Below are 22,711 nucleotides of genomic sequence, written 5' to 3'. Positions count from 1 at the left end.
TCTCTGGCCCCAAGTTAGATAAGGGAGGCAATTTGTTTTAAATTGGATGTCATAAATGTTTGATTATAAGTTTCAAGTTGGAAGAATCTCAGAGTAGAGAATTTGAGTCTAGCAGATTTTGAAAGTGAGGTTCTAACCCCTCTGGCACACAGGGAGGAAAGGCCCAAATCAAGACGATGTGCCAGTGTTGGGGAAAGACAGAGACTGTGGGTACCGTCTTGGAATCTGTCCTGATTATACCTATTACTGTGGCGATATTCATGCAGCTGAAGTTCCAGTCATCATTCCCAGTGTCTAAGGTCCCAGGTAGCCCAAGGAAGATCTGGGGATCTGACCCCAACTGACCTGTGTATCCTAGACTTGTGTTTTTTGGCACACTCCTTCCCATTACTATCAGCACTGCTTAGAGAAGAGTCAGGCTCTCAGAACAGGGACCAGGAATGAAGCATCAGAAGAAAAAGAGAGCCAAGAGATGAGCGACTGCAGTGAAAATCAATGGCCTTTCCCTAAGGTTCCAAGTCTGGGGCTGGAGATGTTGCCTGGCTGGTGATAGGCGAGAGGCCCTGGGCTCATTCCCTTCTAAGCACCATGTCAGCCTGCACAATCCTTGCACTTGGGAGATGGAAGGTGAAGCTGGGCTTAAGGCAAACCTTGATTACACAGACAATTTGAAGCCAGCATTTGGCTACATGAGACCCTGTGAGAAACAAAACAAAATAAAACAAACCAACAAAACCCATAACAAAGGAAATATTTTTAAAGTATTGTTATTTTCCCCTTGCATGGACATGAAGAGGAATTTATCAAACCGCTAAGCTGGCTTTGTTAGGTTTCAGTGGGAAAACACATCAGATTTATATTCCCCCAATGTTAAGGGTTTGTGCTGAAAATTCAGACTTTAGTCCCTGAAGCAAGGGTCCATCAGGCAATAATGTTGTTATTTTTATCATTTGCTTATTAGTCCCAGGCAAGCAGGAAAGTGACCCGACTCCCTGCCATAAGACAACAATGAGGAAATACAGACTATTCCTGCAAGTTCAGTGACATGCTGCTAACAGCACTTCCTGAGGAAGGACTTTTGGTTTCTGAATCATGCTGTCAATCATAAGACAGAAATGCAGCTGGCATGAAATTTCATTTCAATCCCTTTTTCTGGAAGAGCTCATGGGTAAAAGTAATATCCTTTCTCATGTATGTTTGATAAGCTGCTATGGCAGCAATATTAGCTAATATTAGCAATATTAGCATAGGCTTATTTTCAGACCCAACTCCGATGTGAATGTCTCATGCACAAGCAAAGCAAGCATTACCACGATTGCCACAGCCATGTGCCAAGTGCTGAGTTAGGTACAAAGACAGCCAGCCTGTGGCTCCTATTTCAAATGTACTGTGCCACCAGTGTGAGATGCACGACCAAGATACTGAAGATGAAATTATTACAAAGCATTGAAAAATATTATTTACAGGTTGAGTATTCTTAGTTGGAAAGCCCCAAATCCTAAGTGTGGGCAGATCACAAACACTGCTGGTACAAGATATTTAAAATGTATTTATTTATTTTTGTTTTATGTGTATGGATATTTTGCCCGCACATATGTGTGCATACAGTGCCCAAAAAACCAGAAGAGGGAGCCAGATTCCCCGGAACTGGAGTTATAGACTGTTGTTAACTACCTTGTAGGTGCTGGGAACCAAACCTAGGTTGTCTGTAAGAGCAATAAGTGCCTTAACTACTGAGTCATCTCTCCAGTCCATGTCCTCAGGAATTTTGGATCTCCAGGCTCTTGAATACATTGTCCTCTTTAGTATTTATAGAAATCCTATAAAACAGATGACATATGCCTGTGTCACTAGTGAAATAATGAGAGCCCGAGGACACTCTGGGTGGGGGTTGAACAGAGAGAGATGTCTTAAGGGATAAACTCTAGTGTCTGAATGGATCATGTTTATAAAGAGTCTTTGAAGATGTAATTAAAAACCTATCTTTTAAAATGACCTTGTTCTGAGAGTGGGGCCCAACTCTGGGGACATGTCATTAAAAGGGACAGAAGGTAACACACAGGGAAGAGGTGGGAATGGTGGCAGAAACTGTGGAATGACATGTGCACAAGAAAATGGGTGCCAGAGATCAGCAGAGGCCACTGACAGCCAGAGGACACGCTCAGTTGAGATATATGGTCAGATTCCTTCAATTTGATTTGTCAAATTATAAATAATAATATTGCATCCACACAGCATCCATCCCACAAGGGTTGTGTTACTCTTGATTGCCAAATGCAAATTGTTATTCTGATTATGGTGGTTTATGACGGCTGGTGAATCTTCATTGTCAACTTGACTGGATTTCAAAAAGGGGAGGAATCACATCTGAAGGTATTTCCAGAGAGGTTTCAGTGAGGAAAACCAACCCTAAGTGTGAGTAGTATCATTCCACAGGCTGGGGACCAAGCTGAATCTAAAGAACTCACCACAGAGGAAGCAAGATGACTATAAGCATTTATCTCTCTCTGCTTCCTAATTATGGCTGCGGTGTGACCAGCTGCTCATGTCCCTGCTGTCACTAGCTGAGGCTTTGTTTAGCCTCTCCCACCATGACGGACTTCAGTCCCAAACTGTGAACTCAAACTAGCCCTTCCTCCATCAAGTTGCTTTTGTCACGTATTTTGTCATAGCACTGAGAAAAGCAACTATGACAGTGGTCACCCTACATTCCAGGAATGACATTGGTCAACTCTCCTTTGTGGAAAGCACATGGAAAACTATTTTCAAATAGAATGGAAAGAGACTTCTTCTGCATTTAATATATAAAATGTGGTGTTATATTTGCTATATAATAGAAATAAAATCAAGACAAAACTTTCAGGAGGAGAATAATGTATATGCTTATTCAATAGGCACAAATAAACCTCCTATCCTGATATTTTGATTTTATTAGTTTTTTTTTTTTTTTTTTTGTGTGTGTGTGTGTGTGGTGTTAGGAATTAAACCCAGGACCTCACGGGAGCTAGGCAAGAGATCTACCATGGAGCTACACCTCCAGCCCTTGACACCTTATTTAGTTGAATTCCACATGCCCTTGGGTCTCTATGTTTCCAAATACAACATACTTAGGAGAAAATTTATCCCTATCTTCTTTTTTAATGTCTATCCCGCTGGTGCAACTCCGGATAAATACAGTTTTTCTTTATTTCCAGCCCCGATTGATTCTTCTGTCAGAGCACTGTAGATTGGCTACAACAGCCTGCTTCTTGGCTTGATAGATAAAGTTGACAGCATGGGTCTGTGATTTCTCTGTTAACGAGTGACCTGTGTTAGAGTGGCAAAAAGATCTGGGTGTGGGATGGGGCTTAGGGACACAGTTGGTGACAGCACGACATTCTGCAGCCACCAGTTCTGGAGTCTGTGCTAGGGAAAGGAATGTTTTCCAGGAGCTGGGGATGGGAGGTGGGTGCTGATGCAGGCACTGCTGTGTCTGGGTGACTTTGCTATATGAGGATTACCTGTATTTTTGTAGGAGTGTGTGGGAATCGACAGTTAATGGGCAGCTCAGGAACAATGAAGTGTATGGTGGCAGAGTGACATGGGGGCACCTGGGGCAGCTAGTCTTCTTCGGGTATCCTGTACAGCTGTTTCCTCTGGGTTGCCTGTGATGATGACTGCCATCATTACTCCCTCATGGAGAAAGGAAAAGACTCATGGGACTCACAAGGCCTGAAGGTAGACAACAGAAGCCAGGTGCCCCATGTGCTTGTAATCATAGCACTGAAGAGGCTATGGCAAGAAGATCACAAATTGAAGCATGCCTTGGCTACATAGCAAGTTCTAGGCCAGCCTGGGTTGTGTGAGATCTTGTCAAAAAATCAAATAGTAGTCGGGTGGTGCTGTCACACCCCTTTAACCCCAGCACTTGGGAGGCAGGGACAGGGGCAGGGGCAGGGGCAGGGGCAGGGCAGGGCAGGGGCAGGGGCAGGGGCAGAGGCTCTCACCACAGGGAAACACAGGAGAATGGAGCTCAGAGTGGATGAGCTGTCCACTGTCCCACAGCTAGCTTGCTGCCTGATTACTGTGCTTTAGCCGTTGGTCTCAGTCTATATGCCCCAATGACCTATTCACCGCCACCCCGCATACTACTTTTCTGGTTGCTGTGATCAGATACCCCACAAGAAGAACCCTCCAACAGGAAGTGTATATTCTGGCTCATGGTTTAGGGTACAATCTCATGGTAAGTGGTGGGAGTGGCTTAGATCTGGGTGGATCAGAGAGCAGAAGGGGAGGTCAGCTGGAAGCCAGGAGGGGTTATAAAATCAAGCCTCTTCCTGCTCAGTGACTCACTTCTTACAGCTGGGCTGCACCTCCAATGGGCCTGTGACCTTCCAAATCAGCACCAACAGCTGGGGACCAAATGTGCCAACATATAAGTCTTTGAGAGAGATGTGTCATAACCAAACCAAGGCACTTTGAGAAGACAACATGGACACTCAGTTTGTTACTGAGCTCGGCCCACTCGTATCTCTCCTATGGTCCTAATTTTTATGAACCCTGGCCCCTGTACCCTCAAACTCCTTCTCTTGTATCAGACCTCATCACCACGTTCTTTCTGCTGTCTCCTATGATGTCATCTTCCTTTACTGCCTCCCTCTTCCTTTTCCAGCCATCCTGGCCACATTGCTGCTCTACCCCAGAGTGTGTGCTTGATATTCCCCAATTCCCACCAATGCCTGTGCCCCACCTTCATCTCACATCTTGGGCAACTTCTCCTTCTTTGCCCAGCTTCATCCTTCTCTGTGATCACCTGTGTCATCCTCTCTCTGTCCCTTGTTCCCTCCTAGGTGGTGCTCTCTGAGGAACACAGTTTATTTACTGCTATATCCCTAAGACATAGACTAGCACTGAGGACAGAGTAGCATCCCTTGAATAAGTGAATAGCCAGAGAGAACTGAACGCAAAAAAGACTCTGTCTTCCTTTCTCAGACCAACAAATGCACTGAAGCTCAACGGTCTTCCATCAATGCCATGTCAAAGAAGTGTAAAACAACACACATATGCAGCGTGTGTGCACCCACATGCCCAAGTGCACTCTCACACACAGGCACAGCACCTGAGTGTGTGTGTGTGTGTGTGTGTGTGTGTGTGTGTGTGTGTGTGTATGTGTGTGTGCACGTGCGTGTGCGTGTGCGTGTGCGTGTGCGTGTGTGTGTGTGTGTATGTGTGTGTGCATGCTCTAGATACAATAACTCCAGAAACAGACAGGATTAAATGACAATAACATGAGTGTCGTGAACACTGTGGCTTGTTAGAAGAACATCCTGATCACATGTTCACATGCCGCTATTCTTGCCTGAGCAGGTCTGAGCAGGGGTAAAGGAGAGGAACAGCTGTGGACACAGCCCTAGAGTCCAGTGCCAAACACTCAGAAGAAATGAGATGTGATAAACATTGGGGAGGCTGTGAAGAAAGGAGCCCACATTCTCTGTGGATCACCATGACAATTGAGGCAGCTCTTTGAAAAAAAAAAAGAAGGGTCAGGCATATGACTTGTCCCAGGGAGTTTGAGCCCTTCATGCCACATGCCACGCCCTCTTTAGCCCTCACATGACAACCAGTTGGTGCTGAGAACAGTGTTGCCTACAACTGAAAAAAGGCAGAAACCACTGAAGCTCACACATGTATGTGCACAAATGGGAAAAATGAGACATGCATGTAAAACAGGACTCTATGTAGCAGGCAAAGGAACAGAAAAACCCTACCTGAGCCAAATAGGACACTGCATGGAATGACAGGAGACTACAGAATCATAGTGGGTGCTCTCTCTCTCTCTCTCTCTCTCTCTCTCTCTCTCTCTCTCTCCACATTAAGGCTGTTGTGTTTATTGCCTCTGTGTGTTTATTATACCACTTGTGTGTGTGTGTGTGTGTGTGTGTGTGTGTTGATTGCATGTGTATTGTATGCATCATGTCATTTGTGTGTGTGAAGCCTTGTTGTATTGTTCTGTGTCTGTATGCTGGGGTGTGTTGGTGTCTCATTCTCTCCAAACTTTCACAGAACTTACAGAGGTGGCAGCTACTGCAGACATAGAAATCAGTCCCACCCTGTCACTTTAAGATGGTACATTTTCTAGGTCCTTTTCTCTCCTCCCGCCCCTGGAGCCCCACTCTAGTGCCCCAGACATAGCCACTTAGGACTTTGAGGATAAAAGCTGATAGTTCACAACTCAATACACATATGTAGTAAAAAAAAAAGCAAGTGTGAAAATTTATCAGACAAGTAGCTTCTCCAGGAGCACCTAAGAGTCCTTTGGTGTCGACTTGCTGGGACTTGGAAGGACAGGGCTGAGAGTAGGTAATCAATCCCAGGGTGACAAAATGTCAGAATTTCCTACTCTTAGTCATAGCTCATCAGTGAAACCCTGCCCAGGTGGGCCTGAAGTCAACTTAACTTGGTCATTGTTAAATTATTTCTATTCTATTCTTTCCCAGGGAGAAGCGGGGCTTAAATCTGTTTTGATTAAGCCAGCAGCTATGGTGCTAATAAACAATTTCCCATCTTTTAGAACTTGGAAGTTTTAAGCATCAGGGCCATGAACACAAAAGATCATTCATGAAATGCCTGTGTTCTTTCATTTTCTGGCAGTCTTGGAGACTGGATCTGTGGTTTTATGTAGCTAGGCATTTTACCACTGAGCCATAGCTCCAGCCCCAGGCCATGCTTGAGTGCCTAAACCCAGCTAGTTCTGTGGTTCTCAGGCCCCCATCCCCTACACCCTAGTCTGAGAACAGAGTTTAAAGGCAAGGGGTGCAGTGGGGGATGAAGGAGAAACTCAGATCCCAGGTCAGCTGTGCTGTTGCAAGTAACTGCACAGGCCTCCTCCTTCTCTCCCAGCTTGAGGAGCACCTGTGCTGTGAGGCTACTGTGTCTGCTCTCAGTGCCTTTGAGTGAGTGCAGAGAGATGGGGTGGTCTAGGGTTGGTTAAATCAGAACTTCCATGGTCATGTCCATTTACCTGAGACCAGAGCAAGTGCTGACACTGACCACTGAAGCAGCATCTCCTTGCACATGTCCGTGGTAGTAACAGTGATCCTGAAAGGGAGAGAGGGGAAATCAGTCAACACATCTTCCTCCCACTTAGAATAATCCAGATTCCTCTAGTCTCCTCTCTTTGCTTTAGCTATAGGACATGTTATACCATAGTATACAGGTAGTCTTAGTGTTTACTGCTAAGCCCAATGTGACTTGCCAGGGTCTATGGTTAGAGTGTCAGACCTGCTTAGAGATTATCAGTAGGGTTTTGACATGCCTGATTGGCCTCCACTCTCACCTGTCACCCCCCAGGAAAGCCCTGATGCCCACGGTTATACAAGATGCAGCAGCAGAACAAATGGCACTGACATCCTTGGTTTACCCTCGTGTAAATTGTCTCTGGTAATGAGATGAGGGAATGGATAGGGTATTTAAGCACACTGTGAAATGCAATAAACCCAGGCCTGAATCAATGGCTTAGGGAAACAGCCGAGCAGATGGGAGCAGAATAAAGAGAATTCTCAGAATCACCCATAATTAGCTCAGTAGGAAGGTCACTGAGGGAGGTCTCAGAAGAAAAAAAATCCCCAAAGTGACCCCAGCACAGAGGCCTCCTAGGAAGACAGAGCTCTGTCCAGATTCAAGGTAATCATGCTGTCGAAAAGAAGGCTGGGTCAGAGCTCTAATTCAGCAGCTGATTGGCCAGGAATGGCTGCTCACACTGAGCACTCCTCTTCCAGGTATCCATAATGCCAGCAGCTGGCTCTTTGCAGGAAAGCAACCATCTCTTCTAAGTGACAGTCAGGTTTCAGCCTGCCTCTAGCATACCCATGTCAGCTCATAGGTACCTGGTGGTGACAGTCATTCACAAAGACTATCTCTGCTTTGCTCTGGAAAAGGACCAGGGTTGGAAAGATGGCTCAGTGGCTAAGAGCATTTGCCAAGGACTGTAGGGCAAGCTGTAGCCACGCCTTCTTAGGGGCTGGCTACAGGAGTATCTAAGGGCTTGTGAGGGCGTGGTCAGAGTGAGTAGGGGGACTGCGTTTTCGGTTTCGGTTTCTCTTTGCTTCTTGCTGTACAGACTACCACCGGCTGGCTGGTTCGCTCTGTAAGTAAGGCTTTTCCCTATTAAATACCCTTATATTTCTACCTGACTCCGTATTGGTAATTACCTACTATAAAGGACCCAGGTTTGGTTCCCAGCACTGGCTTGGTGCCTCACAACTATCTGCGATTCAGTTCTTGGGATCTAATCTGATACCCTTTTCCCATCTCTCCATGGGTTCCTGAATGCATATGGTACACACAAACTCTCTCTCTCTCTCTCTCTCTCTCTCTCTCTCTCTCTCTCTCTCTCTCTCACACACACACACACACACACACACACAATAAAAAATTAAAAGACAAACAAAAAAGACCAGATGAGTTTGAGTGACAAAGGGAAAGCCATGACAGCATGATAAATTGACTAAGACCATCTCAACCATGTAAAATAATGATAAAATTCTTGGGTCATCTGAAAGGCAAAGGATGGAAGGAGATGGGAAAGTTGCAGGGAGACAGGTGATTCTGTTTCAACCTTTCTTACTGATTTTAGAGTCTGTCTCTATATGTATATATATTCAGGATATTAATATTTTAGCCCCATGATTGTGTAAGAAAAGTCTTTTAACCTGAACATCATTGCCCAGCGTTTCTGACTTTATAAATCCAAGTGTCTTCCATGCACCCCACTCCCACAGTTTTCTGACATCTTTGGGGTTCTGGGTATATGCCTTGCATTTTCTCCTGTTTACATGGTCTTGAGATTGGCTCTTTACTCTACCAGGATTTATTTCCGTCCTGGAAATATAGGGTGTGTACAACTTCCCCTACACCAAGGTGTTGTCCAACACAGTTCATTGGGTTCCACACTCTGTCATGTGCTGTGCCCTTGACTTGTTTCTGTGACCTGATAGAAACAACTTTAAGGAGTCAGGATCTCTTTTGGCTCATAGTCCATCATGGCAAAGAAGGCATGGTGGAGTTCTTGGCAGTGGGATGCTGCTTGCCTCCCACCTGTGACAGCAAGCAAGCTCCCACTGCCTCCCATGTGTGACAGCAAGCAAGCCAAGAGGGGCCCAGCCCCAAAGACCCACATCTTCCATCAAGGCCTCATGTCTAAAGGTTATGCAACCTCCCCAGACAGTCCCATCAGTTGGGGACTGAGTGTTCAAGCACATGAGCCATCCGAACCAGAGCATATGGGAATACTCAGTGTATGTCCATGGCTCTTCTCGGTTTTACAGTCCACCGAGGAATGCTCAACTGTCCACTCCTAAGCCAACACCACTCTTTTAATCACAATTGTTTTGCATGGCAATTGGATATCCCACAGAGCTAATTCTCTCTTAAAATGAAGACTTAATCCCCATACCACACATCTCCCTATTTTAAAGCACACCATGTCAGCATTTTTATGGTGTTCTGTTTAGAGTACAGGGAGTACCTGAAGTCCTCCATCACTGAAATCCACAAGGATGCACAATGATGACCACTATCTAATTCCAGAGCATTTTAATGACCGCACAGAGACACCTGGAGTCCAGCAGTCCCTCCTCAGTACCACTGGCAACCACAAGTCTCCTCTCTGTCTCCATGGATTTGCTTGCTCTGTTCATTTCATGCAAATAGAAGCCTGCAATACATGGCCTCATGCCTGGCTTCTTTCATCCAGCATAATGTTTTCCAGGTCCCATCATGAACTCTGCTTTTTCTTGCCTAAGAGTATTTCACTGCACACACTGCAGTATGGACAGCTGGTGTCCAGAGGCCAGGACTGGAGAAGGAATTACCTGCAGATGGAAACCTGCACAGGCAGCGGGTAATGGAGGGAGCACACAGTTCAGGGAGGAGGGTAGGAGATTCAGACACAGGCATGTGGAGTGCCTGGTGATCTGTCTCTCCTCCATGAGACTGTCCTCTTCAATAGGTAGTGGCTTAGTCCAAGACACTTGGGGGGGGTACTGAAAGGGACTGGGGCTGCCCAGCCAGCCACATTGGATATCTAGTAGAATATCAAGGAGAGGAGACATAGCCTTGAGTGTATCTCCTTGCCATCTGTGTAGATTTTGAATGGCTCTGATATCCTCTCTCTCTCTCTCTCTCTCTCTCTCTCTCTCTCTCTCTCTCTCTCCCCCTCTCCCTCTCTCTCTCAGGAGTCATGTAAAAGTTTGCTCACCACAGGGATGCATGTAACTGGATTGAAATATCTCAGGGCATCAGAGGATCTTGGTCCCCTCTCAGGCTGTGGTATACAGGGTGGGGTGGGGTATTCCATGACTTGAAGGCATGTTAAAGTGGAAGGTGATTCTCGATAGGAAAGGACAGTGGCTGTTGTTGGAGTCTAGGATGCCCAGGTAACCAGGAACACTGACCTTTGAGATCCATTGTAGAGTTTCCCTTATTTGGGGAGAGGAGATGGAAAGCAAAGTGGTGGCAATAATTACCGACTCCTGAAATTTGGGACTCATTTGTTCTCAGGCTTTGTTGTTAATGGATTATTTATCAAGTGTACTTTCTAATTAAATATACCGGAATACAAGCTCATTAAGCCATGAGCTGAGAACAAATTAGTATCAAATTAATTTCCAGTTCAATAACTTGAAATATCACTTTTATGAAGCAGGGGAAGTGGAGTTTGGTGTTCATAAACCATTCCTTGAAGTCAACAACCCTCCTCGTCTTAGTTGTCATGAGAGTTCACAACTTATTTCTCAATTTACCTGAGTTAGACAGCTCCCAAGCCCCTTGCTCACTCCTGACATGGGTTAATCTCTTCGACTGCAAGGCAATGTTACCAGATTCTTCCAGACAACTCCAATTTCCTGAATCTTAGTTTTTCAGCATGACTCACCACATGCAAATGAACATGATTTCATTTTGATGGTGCTGTGACTCACTGTCTGGATAATTTCATGACTCAGAAAGACATAGCTGGCCCCTTCACGTACCACATTATTGGTTGGGAAATTGGATTATGGAAGCAGCAGAGATTATTTTCTGACCATTGGGAAGTTGACTCCTAAGACAGGGTCAGAGGCAAAGGGGTCTTTACAGGTAGTGCCATGATCAGAGACCAGCAAAACCCACTGTGGTCCACCGGCCAGTGTGTGTCTGTGTCTGAGGTCCGGTGGTCCTTATGTAACGATGCTCAGATGCAGGAACCAATCAGATCTTCTGGGTTCATGGACACTTGGCCCAGAGGTTCTAGATGTGCCACACAGCAGGGAACATGAAAGCAGCCAGTGTTCAGAGGAGATCTGTGGCCCAGGAAACACTGGATCTGCATTACCACAGTGGCCTTTGCTGGGTATCTGTGGATACTGATCTCCATACAGCTTTTCTCATACCTCAGCCCTGTCTTCTCTCTGATTTTCCCCAAAGCATTGAACTGCATAGCCTCCCAACTCTAAAGATGTTTCTGAATGAGACCATGCCCTCCTAGGACCATTGTCTTTGCTTTGTTCTGCTGATCCAATGCATTCTATTTTTCCCAACGAAACCCTGTGTGGAAGAGACTCCTGAACATGCACAACCACAAAATTACATCTCTCCCTTCACAAAAGCTCTAACTGGGCATTTTATATACTTATTATTTAACCGAATGCATTTCCCCACTCCAGTAAAATACCATTTTCCTTCTGTTTAATACTATCAATCAAACCTAATGGTGGGTAACAGGAAGCTGGAGTAACAACTCTTGAACCTGAAAATTGGTAGCCCTCAACTCCATGCCCTGCAGGAAGTCAAATCAAACCCCTGCTAGCCCTCTCTCTGAGGACTAGAAAGAAGGGGGTTTTATATGCTGAAGTGGTTACAAAAGTGGTCCAACCTTGCAATTTAAAAGGACGTCTAGCAGACAGAGTCTGTGAGGGCATGCTGAGGGAATGGTGTTTTCAACATGCTACCAAGGCCTGAGCCACCCCTGGCATAGGCAACACGGTGAACCTCTTTGACTCAATGCTTGAAGGCAGGGTGTTTTTAGCTGGAAGGATGCTTGGGGCCGTCTAAGGCCAATCTTACTTTTCTAGCTAAATTCTTGCCCAAGGAAGTGGAAACTGAGGTCATGATTGTTAAACTGCCATTAATGGTCACAGAGGTGGCTGGTGGCATGGCAGGACCTCAAGCCCAGGCCTTTCCATTCCAGGCAAGCAGGCTTCCCACTATGCCTCACTGCTGGAGACAAATGCCCTGTCCCCTCACAAGCCTCTACTTTTGAGAAAAAAAGCTTCCCCCTATAAGGGAAGCTTGCACTCTTCATTTTGCTGCAGGACATAGGAGGAAGGAGTCACTTCCAAAGCTAAAGGTAGAGAAAAATCTGCACATGAGAGAGGGGCATGGAGGGAGGGAGGGAGGGAGGGAGCGAGAGAGAGAGAGAGAGAGAGAGAGAGAGAGAGAGAGAGAGAGAGAGAGAGAGAGAGAGAACATGTGTATGAGTGTGGTGTGTCTACATGCATTCAAGCCAGTCCACATTTCGTCAGGCCAGGCTTAACCAGAGCACATACTCAAGCAAGGGGAATGGTGACTTTGTAGCCTGTGTGTTGGCAGAGCTGTTTTCCCCATGCTTAGCCCTGAGTGTGTGTGCATAGGATGGCATTGTTGAGAAGACAGTGAGCACCCCATCCTCCCAGGGCTAGCTCTGCTCCCCAGCTCTGACAAGAATCATGCCTGGTGACTGACTGCACAGGCCTAACCTCGGGGTCCACGGCAGCTACTCAGCTGTGCTGGAATCTGTGTGAGAAGATGAGGGAATCAGTTATGTTTTTTGAGATCTCCTGACATGCCAAGCCCAGAAACCATGTGTCTATGCTTGTGATGCCACAGAAACCAACCTGGACTGCTAGTCTTGGGTCGAGACTTGCGAGTCTCAGTGTTTAATCTGTAAATTGGATGGAAATTAATTGTTCAGAGTTTTAGAGATCCAAGAAACATAGCACGGGGAAGTAGTCTGTAAGATGTAAGTCATATTCATGATTCCCCAAGTGGCATGTGTGTAAGTCAAACTATGCTGTATGCTCTTTCCCACTAATGGTTTTCCCATGCTCAGACTGTTTTTATGAGATAAATGAATGGAGGAGGGTGAGAGAAACTAACCTGCTAGAAGGGATTACCCTTGACTTAAACACTCATCCCTTTCTAAGGTCCAGCTCCATATCTCCTTAGAAGTGGTGAGGGATTTCATATTAGATACCAGGAGGGAATGGGGTAGGCAGAGTTAGAAGACATTCAGGGCCAGCTGCTTTAGATGGACACTCACAAGCCTCAAGAGTTCATTTCCTGAAGTGTTCATATACCTACTCCAGCTGCCGCCCATTCTCTCATCTACCCACAAGATCTGTCTCAGTTAGGGTTTCTATTGCTGTGAAGAGACACCATGATCACAGCAACTCTTATACAGGAAAAACATTTAATGGACTGGCTTACAGTTTCAGAAGTTTAGTCCTTTACCATCACGGTAGGAAGTATAACAGAGTGCAGGCAGACATAGTGCTAGAGCTGAGAGCCCTACGCCATGATTGACAAGCATCAGGAAGTAGTCTGACTCACTGGGCATGGCTTGAGCATCTATGAGACCTCAAAGCCTACCTTCGCAGTGGCACACTACCTCCAACAAGACCACACCTATTCCAATGAGGCCACACTGTAGACAGAAGTTTCTGTCCCACCTGGCCCTATAGCCGTTTAGTCTCAAATAAATACACAGAGGCTTATATTAATTATAAAATAATTAATGATTCAGGCTTCTTATTGGCTAGCTCTCTCTTAATTATTAACCCATAACAATTAATCTGTGTATCTCCATGTGGTTTTGGCTTACCACCGATGCTTGGGCCTCTTTCTTCCTCCACAGCTTCATGGTGTCTCTCCCATGACTCACTCTCTGTGTTTCTGTTCCCAGAATTCCCCTGGTCTGGTAATCCTGCCTATACTTCCTGCCTGGCTACATCCTGCCTGTCTATTGGCCAAAATTGCTTTATTCATCAATCAATAAGAGAAATATATATTCATAGGGTACAGAAGGACATCCCCCCATAACCATACCTCCTAATAGTGCCACTCCCTTTGTGGGTCATTTTCTTTCAAACTGCCATAAGATCTAAGAAAGATTTCAGAAGTGACCCAGGACACAGCATGACAAAGGATTGTTGTAAGTGACTGTCACCATGGTGGATGGCTGACATTTCCAAAGGTCTGACTATGTGTAGGCTTGACGTCTGCTGCTTCACTCCCAAACTGCATGTCTGGTGAAGCATTCCAGCCAAGCTGAAATTGGACCCAGTCATAGTGACACCATGGCTCTCATAAGGCCACAGCTACTGCATCTGAAGGCCCATCTCCAAGAGTTCCCACTAATGCTGATACCACCAGAGTAGGAGTACCAATGGCCTTGGTAATTCCATTGGTTAGCATAAAATGTCCTTGTCCTAGGCATATTTTGTCACTTGTGGTCAGCCTGTATGCTTCCTTGGGAAGGGGCTGTGTCCCCTTCTATTCTGCAATATCACCAGCATGCTGAGATCTCATTAAGCTAGGCTAGGATGGGCCTCACAGTCACACACTTGGGAGTCTTCTACAAATACTTCTGCCTTCTCTGTAATCTTCATTTCTGGGGTTGCACTTTGTTATGAGACTGGGGGATGAGTTAGTGCTAAAGACTTCCATTGGGGAGAGAACAGAACAGCTGCCAGAGATAAGAGCAAATGAACTGTTGGAAGATAGCCATGTGTGGAGTGTAGGATGTGGAAGATGACATATACCTACCTGTCTCTATAATGTAATGATGATGTGTTTGCTCATTCTGGTGCATGTAGGACCTATGGAAACTCTGACCTTCCTCTCTCCTGAAGCATCATCCTTCCTCCTCAAATGCCCTCTAGCTACAGTGGATTGTGGATGATTCCCTATGCCTCATTGGCCCAATATACTAATCCAAACCAAATGTTGAAGACTCCACTTTGGTTTCACAGGAAACAGTTGCCATGGAAATGGATAGAATGCCCCCCAGACACTACTTTTGATCAAAATATTGCATTCCATCACTTCCTTGATGGTCCAGCCTAAGCTAACATTGGCTGGCCCCACCTGATGTTTCTCATCAAAGACTTCTACAGTTTTTCCCCCATTGAGAACACATTTGACACATGGAATCTTTTTGAGGAGGCCTATTATGAATGTTGAAACTTCTTGCCTTCTCTCTATCTCTGTATACCTGGCCTTTACAGCAGAAACTGTCAACCTGACTTTCAACTTGTCCAGAAGAACCAATTGCCTTGTCCAGCCATAGCCTCTCCCATGTCCTCAGAGCCCCCAGCATGCCCATGACAAACTTAAAGGGACCTTTCAATGGCTTCCAACATTATTCTATCACAACGTAGATCTCCAAGTCACTCTGACCTTTGTCACCTTTTGGGTACATCTCATCCCTGGGAAAACTCTGTGGCAGTACTCTAGAATGTTCTCCTCCTAATCCTGTGTATATGCCTCCCCCAGCTTCCAGTTTTGATCCACATGTTCTTTCCTCTACGCAGCCTTCCTTGACTCCTCAGAGCACATCAGGCCCTCTTGGACTTTCCTTCAGTACACTCAGCACAGAAATGGTTGCTGGATCCATGCTAGTCTCCTCATTTCTTTCTGGTGGATATCCTCACCTGTATTTAATCCCTGCTGTATTCTCAGTGGTGGGCACAGTGCATGGCTCTAGTAGTTGTCCAGTCAACATGTGTGCAACAGACACGTATTTCTACCAAACACGGCAGGCACTGGGAACCCTGGCTGGCTACTCCAGTCTCCCCAGGGCTTCCAAGGGAATGTGAATAGCCCACACAGCATGCCTATGGTCACCCACAGGCCTTATTAGAAGTGACAGTATAAAAGATAATTCTTCCTTAGATGTAGCCAGCAAAGAACAAAGTCAAATACTTCATCATGGAGAGGAGACATGGGAGATTGATTCCAGAGTTAAATCAGCCACTGCTCTGAGTCAGTCAGCTTACCCTAATTGTTGTTATATTAAAAACAACAAATGTACCCCAGCCAAGTGGTTCTCACTCCACATAGAAGTTTAAATTCAGGCTGACCCATTGAGGGCTGATTATAAAGGGCAAGGAGGCGAGTCAGCGAATTTCCCTTTGTTTTCCTGTCTGAGTCAACAAGAATCAAACTTCCAAGGCTGAATCTGACTCCTCACCAATAACCATACAAAGCCCAGGGCCAGACTGGGGCTCTATACAGGGAACCAGCTCTTTGGCTCTATATCTTTGCCATACCATGGCCAGTGCTTTGGCTGGCATGATCAGAGTGATGGTGATGCTTTTTCGGGAAGGCTGTGGAACCTTTAGTAGGCGGGGCCTAGCTGGAGGAAGTGAGTCCCTAGGGGGTGGATCTTAGAGGCTATCACCAGGTCCTACTTGTAGGGGACAGTGTAAGCCACGCCTGCTAGAAGCTGACTACAGGTGTGCCTGACCACGCCTGTCAGGGTGTAGTCAAGGTGAGGTCAGGACGACTTGTGATAGGGTTTTAAGGGGCTGCAAGGCACATGGGAGCCCCTTCTCTCTGGCCTGCCTGCCTTGTTGCCCCTGGCACGCTCTGGCTTGTGTTTGGCTGGTGTCTTTCTAATAAAGGATATCTTTATCCCAAGCTCCTTTTATTTCTTAATACCCACTTCCGAATGATCTCTCCTGCTTCCTGTTCTGTGAAGATGTAGTGAGGTAAGGGGTTTTCATCATATGTTCCCATTACATTCCTGGTGCTGTTGTCTTTGGACCATGGTGGACCATATCTGCAAACAAATCCATCCTTCCTTATTCTTTGTCAGATATTTGGTCACGGTATTGAGAAATGTAATGAGTACATACAGTAACCGGGGAAAGTGACCAACTGGGTGAAAAGTGAGATAGCTCTTTTCTAATTAGGAAAATGAATGTTTGTTTCTGGGGGCCTGAGAGAGGTGGGTAACCCAGTTTTAGTTGCTTTGCCTACTAAAGATAGATTTACCCAGTCAGCTGGAGATTGAACTGCAGTATCAATGTTTGAAAAAGACCTTTGGGCTGTTACAGAGGGACACTGGTCTGGGCAGAAGTGAAACATCTAGTAATTTCTATGCCCTCAACCCTTTCTAGCCTTTGGACTCCTGCTGGGGAAGGACCTTTCCACCCCCATCACCTCCTGGGAAAGTCAGAAGGAAAGGAGCAAACACCAATAGAAATGTAGAGAAGCACAGAACCCCATGGAGGTGATGACTATTGAAGTTCTGGAAACTTCCACCCCAGGTGTTTTCTAGGTCTGGATTTGTAGCCTTTAGCTTTGTCATCCAAGTCCAAACCAAAACTGGCAGCTGTTGGACCCTCTAGTACATGGTCCCAAATTTGTACATTTTTCTTACTCTTACCTAGTCTTCCTTCCTAGCATGTTTGTGTGGGAGAGTAGTAGTAAGGGAGATGGAAACCGAGCATAAAGCCATAACTGGACTTGTACCCTACATATCCTAGATCAATACATGTTGGAAGAGCATCCTTCATCATTGTGAAGCTGGAGGACCAGCCCTTCTAGGCTCTTCCTTTGCTGTTTCTCTTTTGGGATAACAGTTTATATTGTGGAAATAGCTCAGGGGTATGTCTGAAATATATCTTAAATAAGACTCCTTTGCCTACTGCCCCATTCAGGTACAACGTAGATAAACTTGGGGCTTGTTGCTCTCTTTGCCTCTTCCTTCTAACCAGCAACTGCTCCTAGTGGTGGCAAGAAGGACCCCATTGACTGTCAGTGACCATGTGAGAAGTAAAGCCCCATTGGACAGAATTCCCCTTACCAAATATTCTTTGGCTCCCCCATTATCTGTCCCTTTCTCCATTACACACCAGTGTCTACCAGCAAAACCTCCATCAGTGGCAATCCCCTCCCCTGAGCAGGTCTTGTTTTCCATCTACCAGTATTTCTCATTTCATCTCCAAGTCCCTTTGGAAGGCACAGGCCTGGACCATATATGCATCTTCTGTGACTCCCAAACTTTCAATGCCCAAGTCCACAACTCTTCGTTACTAAAACATTCACACATCCCTGCTGGCCTGTACCCATCTTTGAAGACATATCAAATATCTCCTTCTTACTGAACCAGCTTTCAAAAGCTAATGTTAAATAGTTTTTGTACATACCCTTTATTGAAACAAATACATCTCAAGTCTCATTTGTATGTGTTTTTATTTTTAAATGCTCCAACTTTTTAGTCTAATTTGTGGGAGTAAAACTGGTAAATAAAGCTTGCTAGCATGTTTTAATCTAATTCTGCCAGTTAACCTAATATAGTAACTGGCAGGGCTTATGTGCCGACTGACATATTTTATTCAACAGTATTCAACCCCAAGCCAACAAATGGGAGGATGAGTGACTTGTGGATGGAGACACTGTATTGATCAGCTGAGTCATAACTGCTAAAAACAAGAGGCCATCTAAGGTTCTATGGGAGCAACCAGGACTATCTGAAACATTCCCACCCATTCGAGCTGTTTCAACCTTAACCTCAATGGAGCTATCCCACAGTTTGTACCACTCATTTGATGAGTTCCTTTTATCATTATATAATGACTGCTTGGTCACTAATACACAACTCTCTCTCTTCCTTCACCCTCTCTTCCTATTTCACTAGCTTATCTGATGTCAGTACAACTACAACAGCTTTACTTATTGATTCAGTTTTATCTGCCCATTTTTGCTTTATTTCTTTCCTTTCTATATGGGTGTATGGGTCTTGACAAGTTATTCAACTTATTTACATACAGTGAGATTCATGTTTTATCTTATTTTGATCTTATTCCTTTCTGTTTTATTGCTACCCTCTTTCTCTTTCAACCCTTTCCCTTTACCCTGCCGGTATTGGGTTGAAACAAGATTTCCACACACAGCCTCTTATTTGGAAGCATGAGCTCTGTTTTTCTGGTCTTTAGATGTTGATTCTGAAAATGGTCAGGTGCCTCATATTTTACTTACCAAAGTTAATTTGCACATTTATTAGTTTTAGTGCAAGACAAACTCTTAAATCATTTCAAGTCTATTTCTCTGTCTTGTTTGAGAACATCCAAACATAGTCACTTCTGTTACAGCTGTTATTTTATGTAGATTTACTTGGTGCAATTGTTTTGCTTGCTGTTGTCTCTGATGCCTTACCCTTGTGTTCACTTTCCTTCTTGATGAACTCTTCTGTGCCTGGGGAGCTTTTGTTAGGCTGTGGGAGCAATACGTTCTTGTATTGCTGTGTAAGCATGGCTGTTGCCTTCTTAGCTTTGTAAAGCCATTTCAGCGTGGAGTTGGGGTGGCAGTTACTCTCCCTGCAGTTTCAACTCCCTTGTTGCTGATGAGAAATCTGTTGTTGCTTCAGTTGTGTTCATTTGCTACAAACTCCTTTGTCTAGTTTTAAGATATCCTCTTTGACATTCTGAAGCTTCTCTGTAAGTCACCCTGGAATATTTCTGTTCTTTCTCCCGGGACTGGTGGATTTTTGTCAAGATTCATATCTTTCTTCAACCTGGGAACCCTACCATTACACTCTGATCACTGCTTCTTCCTTAAATTGACAAATGGATTTCACTAGAATTTCCATTACATCTACTTTGTTCTTTAATTTTTTTCTCCTCTAGCTTTTCTTCCCTCTCTGTTTTAGGAAGGGCTAATTTTTTTCTCTCCTTCTGTCCAGGGGTGCTCCTCCACAGTGTCTTTGTTCATTGTCTGGCTTGTGATTCTTGCCTTGAGGAACATCTTTAGTATTTTTATTACACTCTTTTCTCTTTGCATGCTCATCTCATACATGTGGGCTGTAGAAGCTTCCCCATGGAACACTTTAGCAGGGGCTCCGGCAGACTTCCCTGGTTTGGGGATAGCTTTGAGGCCGGTGCCTTGACTGGGAACTCAAGCCTTAGGATGACATTCAGAGTCTGGGCATGGGCTAACACATCTCCAACACATAACACATGTGAAAAGTTGTGTGGGTTCCAATCTTTCTTTTCTTTCTTTCATGAATGTGTGTGTGTGTGTGTGTGTGTGAGAGAGAGAGAGAGAGAGAGAGAGAGAGAGAGAGAGAGACAGACAGACACACAGACACACAGACACACAGACACACAGACACACAGACAACAGAGAGAGATTTTTCAGTTCATGACATGTGGCAGACAATTCTTTTCTGTTTCTTAGGGATGCCAACTCTTAGGAGTTTCTAATAACATACATCCAAATCTCTCTTCTCTGCCTCTAGCATCTGGCTTTTATATTCATTCCCATTCTCATTTATATTCACTCATCCTCTCTCTCCTGCTCCCTACTCTGAGTCCTGAGTAGTCTTTGGGGTCACATGACCCAAACTTAGTAGCCAAAGCTCTAACTATCCCTAGCCCCACATATCATTTTGCTAATTTTAGAGAGGGTCTCACTATAGCCTGGGCTAGTCTAGAACTCACTATATAGCCCAGACTGGCCTTAGACTTGCTGTCATTCTCTTGTGTTCCAAGTTGCTTGGATTTTAGGTGTGAACCACTACACCCAGCTAATGACCCTTGGACTGGTCTTTATGAATCATTTTTAACCTTGAAATTTTCACAAAAACCTTGGATGTGCTTATATTTTGTTTTGTATTTCTGTGTTTTCTCAGGGTTGGGGGAGTTCTGGGGGAATTCTGTTCCCATATCATGAAGTGTCCACTCCTAAGTGGTATGAGGACAATGCTAGGGGCCTAACACAGAGAATGAAAGGGTCCTAGGGAAAAGGGCTACTCCACTGGTTTGCTTTTTAAAACAAATTCACTTGTACATAGTTCTTTATACCAGGGAACCTATTCTTCCCCCATAGGGCATTGACTTTGTCCTCTGCTTTTGGAGTCTCATGGAATCCACACACACAGCTGTTTGTGCACAGCACACAGATGCACAATGTGTGCCAAAGGGGAAAACAAATAAACATGGGTCAAAGCTACACATAAAAGCTCAAATATCAGTCTCCTGAGATGGCTCATTGGGCAAAGGTACTTTCTGCCAAGTTTGATGACATGAGTTCAAGTCCCAGGTCCCAAATGATAAAATAGAGCTGATTACCATAATTCTTCCTCTGACCACCCCATGCCACCCCCACCCCCACATAACACTCTAAATATGTTAAAAGTTCCATAGTAGAAAAGCTGATGAGGAGGGGACAAATCTCATATTGGGGTAACTCACTAGAGGAACTCATTACACACTGGTTTGATGTGGGTTCAGCACAGTCACTTTTTCTTTACATTTCTTTATATTGTTGCAAAGTGTAACACAGCAAGACTCAGTGGCACAAGCTTGGTCAAGCTTTCCGATTAATAAAAGCAACCTCTTCATTGTCCTCCTCTTCATTTTCCTCTTCTCATCCTCTCCCTCCTCCCCTTCCCCTCTTCTTTCCTTTCTTTCTCCTTCTCTTCTCATTTAAGCAGAGACTCAAATATGCAGCCCTGGATATATGGACCAGGCTGGTCTTGAACTCACAGAGATTCATGTGCATCTGTCTACCAAAGTGCTGGGATTAAAAGTTCACTGTCATCACATCTGGCTAAAAAGCTTTCTAAGAAATCTGTTTTTGTTTTTGTTTGGGAGAAGGTCTCCTTTTGTAGCCCAGGCTGTCCTGGAATTCACTCTATATCCTACACTATACTCTAACCTCAGTGATCCTCCTGCCTCAGCTTTCTGAGAACTGGAATTTGAGGTGTGAGCTTGGCTTCTCCAGGGATTCTTGGTGCCTAAATTAAAGAATCTGGAGATGTGATTAGCTCAGAAAAAAAGAAAGAAAACCAGCTACAAAGTATCAGCACAGATTCCATGTACAGAGTTCTGTTGGCCCCAGCATGCAGGAATTACCGTGTAATTTCGAGTGAGGGAGACATCAGTACCATCTTGCAGATAATGGGTCTCCATGAAGCCACTGGCAATGAGCCCCCTGTGGAAACAGAAGTGACATAAAAAGATGAGTGTGGCACTGCATGGATATGTTGTTATGATCATCCCAGGGGTAGGAATGAAACAACTCAGTGACACTCCCAATCGGCTTCACCTCTTCAGGTTTCCAGGGAGATTATGGAGGGGACCCAAGTAGGGGACAGTCTGCAACACATGTTTTGAAGAGTTGCCTATATGGTACCTGAGGAGTCCCCTTCACTCCTCTGATCTCATTCCTCTCAGGTGCACAGTTTAGCATTTACCATGTACATGGACGCACCCCCTCACACACAACATAAGCCCACACATACCATACTCTCTCCACACCATTATCCACCCCCCCCCATTGCACCCCACACTTTAATACAATTGTACAGACAATTTCCAAGTTGGGGAAACCCACGCCCAGATGCCGCATTGCTCCACAAAGTAGAATCAGTGGCAAAGTCCCTACTAGGAAAACAGTTTTGGATCCATAGTCGGTTTCCTTACAGGTGAGAGAACCTAGCTATCAATACAGAAATGTCACAGGAGAGGTTAAAACAATGATGAAATGTTGAAAGTGTGAAAAAATGATTTGGACATACTGAAATCCTGAATTTCCAAGATAAGCTAAATTCAAGAAAGCCCCTCGTGTCCCAACTAAAACTACAACAATCGCCAGGTCTTCACTGAGGGCAGAGCTCAGGCTAGGTAGTTTTAAATGATTTTGCAGC

General features: G+C 45.0%; 1 protein-coding gene across 4 annotated transcripts in view; it reads right to left on the bottom strand.

Annotated features, from left to right (window-relative positions):
• Positions 1–22,711, bottom strand: part of Adam12 (ADAM metallopeptidase domain 12) — a 315,670-nt gene that overhangs the window by 98,546 nt on the left and 194,413 nt on the right. For 2 of the 4 annotated variants that reach the window (XM_027409112.2, XM_027409111.2), the window contains exons 4-5: positions 21,918–21,996; positions 7,001–7,077 (exon numbers count right to left, since the gene is read on the bottom strand). The exons of 1 other annotated variant lie outside the window; for it this stretch is intronic. In XM_027409112.2, coding sequence (XP_027264913.1) covers positions 7,001–7,077; positions 21,918–21,996 — 156 coding nt within the window. The remainder of the gene's footprint in view (positions 1–7,000; positions 7,078–21,917; positions 21,997–22,711) is intronic. One more of the 4 variants, XM_035442148.1, reaches the window with a different exon arrangement.

The sequence above is a fragment of the Cricetulus griseus genome, chromosome 3 (assembly GCF_003668045.3).
Source record: "Cricetulus griseus strain 17A/GY chromosome 3, alternate assembly CriGri-PICRH-1.0, whole genome shotgun sequence".
Taxonomy (NCBI): domain Eukaryota; kingdom Metazoa; phylum Chordata; class Mammalia; order Rodentia; family Cricetidae; genus Cricetulus; species Cricetulus griseus.
The sequence above is the reverse complement of the archived record's forward strand: the minus strand, read 5'-3'. Positions and strand labels throughout refer to the sequence as shown.